The sequence below is a fragment of the Eucyclogobius newberryi genome, unplaced genomic scaffold (assembly GCF_026437365.1).
Source record: "Eucyclogobius newberryi isolate DKJ021-1_F unplaced genomic scaffold, fEucNew1.0.hap1 SCAF_6, whole genome shotgun sequence".
In the NCBI taxonomy this organism is placed as follows: domain Eukaryota; kingdom Metazoa; phylum Chordata; class Actinopteri; order Gobiiformes; family Gobiidae; genus Eucyclogobius; species Eucyclogobius newberryi.
Window position 1 is genome coordinate 10,771,611 of NW_027316278.1, and position 4,705 is coordinate 10,776,315.

At 42.9% G+C, this 4,705-nt stretch overlaps 1 protein-coding gene across 2 annotated transcripts in view; it reads left to right on the forward strand.

Annotated features, from left to right (window-relative positions):
* The window catches only part of LOC140346610 (multiple epidermal growth factor-like domains protein 9), a 61,375-nt gene extending 56,928 nt beyond the window's left edge, over window positions 1–4,447 (forward strand). For both annotated transcript variants that reach the window (XM_072432752.1, XM_072432753.1), the window contains exons 5-6: window positions 272–541; window positions 2,701–4,447. In XM_072432752.1, the coding sequence (XP_072288853.1) occupies window positions 272–541; window positions 2,701–3,203 (773 nt within the window). In that variant the 3' untranslated portion in view covers window positions 3,204–4,447. The remainder of the gene's footprint in view (window positions 1–271; window positions 542–2,700) is intronic.
* Window positions 4,448–4,705: the final 258 nt, after the last annotated feature.

A 4,705-nucleotide genomic window follows, 5' to 3' on the forward strand; every position in this document is an offset into this window, starting at 1 on the left:
ATTTATCACTACTAACAGCTGTAAATAAGAGTGTTACTATTGTTATTATTATTATTTATTAAGAGTTTAAGAGGTTTTTTAGGAGCTTTTCTATAAGAGTCATCTGTTTTTTATTATCTACTTCTACAAATAAAGGCTTATCTTATCTTACTACTATTTACTTTACTGAGCAATGTGATTTTAAAGTAATTATACTACCACCTGAGCATACTTCTCGACCTCCTCTGCAAATGTAGACGCGTTGCTTAATCTCTCACCCTGCTCTCCTCAGATGCCGGCGGGTCCGCAGTGTGTGACCGGTGCCTGGCTCCGTACGCGGGCCCCCAGTGCGACCAGTGCGGCGCTGGCTTCTTCAAGCGGGACGCCCTCTGTGCGCCGTGCGACTGCAGCGGGAACGCCGACCCGCAGGGGCCCCCGCAGATCTGCCACCCCCAAACGGGACACTGTCTGAGCTGCATCAACGACACCACGGGGGCCCAGTGCCAGCTCTGCGCTCCTGGATACGCGGGCGATGCCAAAGCGCACAACTGCACACGGCCAAGTAAGAACCGCAGCGAATGTCGTATTAAAAGGAAATACATATCAAATTATGCTCTTTTCACATGTGCCAATACCGTATTATCCGGACTATAAGTCGCACCTTTTTTCATAGTTTTGGCCGGGGTGCGACTTATACTTATATTTATACTTATGTACTTATACTCCGGAGCGACTTATATGTGATATTATTTTTTGCAACCGCATTTCCTACTCCAGTGCGACTTATTTATGTTTTTTTCTTCTCTATTATGCATTTTTAGCTGCGACTTATACTCCGGAATATACAGTATTTAGCAATAATAATTCAGAAAGCATTAATTCAGTTCATTCTTGGACTAAGAAGACAAGTCTAAACCAGGACAGTAATCGGGTCTGAACTGCAGCTTAAAAAAAGACAGATCAAACCAGCTCTGAATCTCCCAAACTTTTACTGTTATGACTCAACGGAATAACAAAAGAGGAGATGAGACCGGAGGTAACACCCTCAAATATTGAGTAGATTAACGAAACAATGATACTATAAATACAACATCCTGTGGGGAATGTTTAACTGTCAGTGGTGTAATGCATGTGATGTCATGGGTGAGAGTGGCCTGTGCGCTATCTGTGCGTAACATCCGACGAGAGGGAGAGGGAGAGATAAAGAGTTAAAGTCAGAGAGAGAGCGTGCGCATGATTAGGAGGAGTGGATCCCATCCCCCGCTCATAAGGGCTTGGATCATTGCCTCATTGCACAACAATACGTGCAATAAGCGACACGATTGCTGTATTTAGGGACCGTATTGAAATTATAATGAAGGCAAAACGACTCATCTATACAAATCGGCAACATCCAAGTATTTTTTAATGGTTTCAGTTCATATATATTTAGACAAAGTTGCACATTTTGTGACGAATTTGGTGTCTGAGCAGTAGAGGTTTATGCTTCAGAACATGGCATAGAGCAGGGGCGTCCAAGCCTTTTTCACACAGGGCCGCATTTTGAAACTTTGATGAGCCTCCTCTCCTTTAAGAAGACTTAGAACATTAATATTAGGTTGGCATAACATCAAAAGGCTTGAATATTTCCAATTTTGCTGTAAAAAGTACTTTTTGTTGTTTGGACAAACTTAGCAGGAAGCCGGAAGGCCAACAAAAACTGGTCTGAGGGCCGCATTTGGGCCCCGGGCCGCAGTTTGGACATGCCTGGCATAGCGTTTGAGTCACAAAATAGAAGATGTGAAGAATGGATGAAAACAGATACACGTGTGTTGTTGTTGTTGTAAAGAGTAAAGATCAACACTGTTTGTACTCTCGTTCAGAAATCTGTTTATCTCAGGTTGGTACTACTTCAATGTAAGGTTTTTTGGAGTGAAGGACCAAGAACAATGTTTGCTGGTCCTATCTCATCCAGCTTCTATGTACAGTATAGTGTGTTTTTACCATAGCACTGGGTCCGGGGGCGTGGACCCTTCAACCACCCTCTGCGGCCCAGGCCCACACCTCCAAACCCCGACTATGATACAGTGTGTTTCGTTTATCTATGACGCAAGCTAGGGTCATAAGCTAGGGTCATCCCCTGAAACATCTGTGCGGACATTTCGCAACGAACCAGTGACACACGATCAGCTTTCGTGATTCGCAGTTTATCACCGAAGTGCCTCCCAGGACTTCCTTCCATCACTGGAAACAAGATCTACTTGATATTTTCTCAGCCTGTTTGACCAGGACAAAGACGTCAGTATTAGATTGGAATAATAACCAGTTAGGTCAAGGTTTTGTATTAAAAACTACACTCACTGACTCAATGACCCAATGTGAAGGCGATCATACATTTTCTATCATTTTATTTTACATTTGTCATAGTTTTTAGGGGGAATAAAAAAGACAGAACACTTTTCTTCTTTTTTTTTCATTTTCAAACTGTATAAACAAAAAACACAACATAAATTGTGTTTTTTGAGAGCGCAAAAAAGGAAACAAACATTTTCAAAAACAAAATTAAAATAACGCAGAAAGCAAGTGACATTTTTCACCCATAAAATAATCATACGGCCGCGATTCTATCATGTCGTCTGAGCCACTTGTAAATACAGATTATTTCAGCACATATTTGTGACTAAAGATTGATCATTTATTGTCTTATTCCCAATAACTATAATGTTTTTTCTCTCTCTTCAGACCCCAGACTTCTCCCCACCGCCGTCCAGACCACCAGCACCACGGAGGCCCCCACATCCCCCCCGACCCGCTCCACCGCCGCCTCCAGCTCCACCGCCGCCTCCAAAGTGCCCTCCACCTCGAACTCCTCGTCCCTCAGCTCCACCACCACGCAGGCCCTGCTCACCAGCCTGGGCAGCCCCACGGACAACACCACCGCTGCGCTCACCGAAGTCTCCTGGACCCAGTTCAACATCGTCATCCTGGCCGTCATCATACTCGTCGTGCTCCTCCTGCTCGGGTTCGTGGGCGGAGTCTACACCTACCGCGAGTACCAGAACCGCAAGCTCAACGCGCCATTTTGGACCATTGAGTTGAAGGAGGACAACATTAGCTTTAGCAGTTACCACGATAGCATCCCCAATGCGGACGTGTCGGGTTTGCTGGAGGATGAAGCCAACGAAGTAGCGCCGAATGGTCAGCTGGCGCTCACAACGCAGGGAAACAACTGTTATAAAGCTTGATGAAACGAAAACAAATTGAAACTGTAAATTATTATATCACCCAAAGCTGCTGGAAAAAGTTACCAAATCCAAGATGGCGCTCTAATAATAATAGTCAGTTTGCCGGCTTGTTCGCGAGACAAAAGTGGAAAGAAGATCTTATCATTATTGACAATTCAACGGAGGAGGCTCCAAAGAGAAAGGCTGTTGTTTGTGTGGGAGCAAGGTGGCGCTGTTGAGCAGTGTTTGAGCAAGTGTAAAGCTAAATAAATGAAACTGTATGAACACTGTAAGAACTAGAAGAGGAGCTAAGCATTTCTTTGTTTTTTAAAACGTGACTAGTTTTAAGTTATAATTTGTTTCTCTCTTGAAGGCGAGTGATCTCAAGACAATGATTGTTATTAATGAATTTTTATCCTTATTTATTGGTTTTGCGTGAAATGCTGCACATGTATGTTTATTCATGGTGTTTATCTTGTATAGTTTGTATGTCTCTTTTGGAGAATATGAGGGGGTGCAAATGGACATTTCTGAACTGTTTTTTGTTCATATCGCTTCCAAGTTATAACGTGTGCCAGCTCACAGCTCAGCTATCAAAGAGGAGTGTTTTATACCGTTTAAAACACACAATTCGGCAGTGTGATTCATGCAACGCTCACTAAACCCATAATGATTTATTCTGCTGCCTACCTCACCAAACGGACTGTGACGTAACTTAACTGTGGACTGATAAGGTCCAAACATAAAACACTGGACACTGTTGTTATGGAGCCGGCACATGCTTTCAAAGTCCCTACGTGGATTATCAATACAATCAATGACTTACAGGGGAGCGATACACTTCGACGCTACGTGCAGCTGGTTTATGGATGTGTATGTGCGTTGCATCATTCAGGCAGGCGTGGTGCAAGCAGAAGAAGATAACCTCCTCAGGTCTGGCTTTGCTCCTCATGTGACCACTGTAAATACTTTGGCTACTGTACATATGGATGTGAATAGCACTATTATTATTATTATTATTACTATTGTACAGGTATAGATTAAACGTGTGTCCACTGTCACTGTCATTCAACAAGCATCCCTTATTGTTGCTCACAGCTTTTTCTATTTTTCATTCCTATGTTGTTACCCTGACATTTCCATAGACTGTACGCAGGATTTGAATGCATCATGACCCAGAGAGGCTCAAAATGACGAATAAAATGATGTAAATAATAATGCCCCAAACGTCAGAGCGCAACTCCAATAAAATGGGGTAAAAGTTGTTGTGTCATGTTTATTACTGGTGTAATTACATTGATGCGCTACATTGATATTGTGCAGTGTTTCCAGAAAGTATCCACTGCACTTCACTAGAGCTGTGAATGTGATTTTTTTTTTAATTCATTTTTTAATACATTTGCAAATAATTGTTGCTGTAATAATGCACGCACGGGCGGGCGTCGCAGAAGCTGGCGCTCCAGGTTGTATATGTGGGCATTTAGCAACATTTAATGAGACATCATCAAAACCATAATGGCACC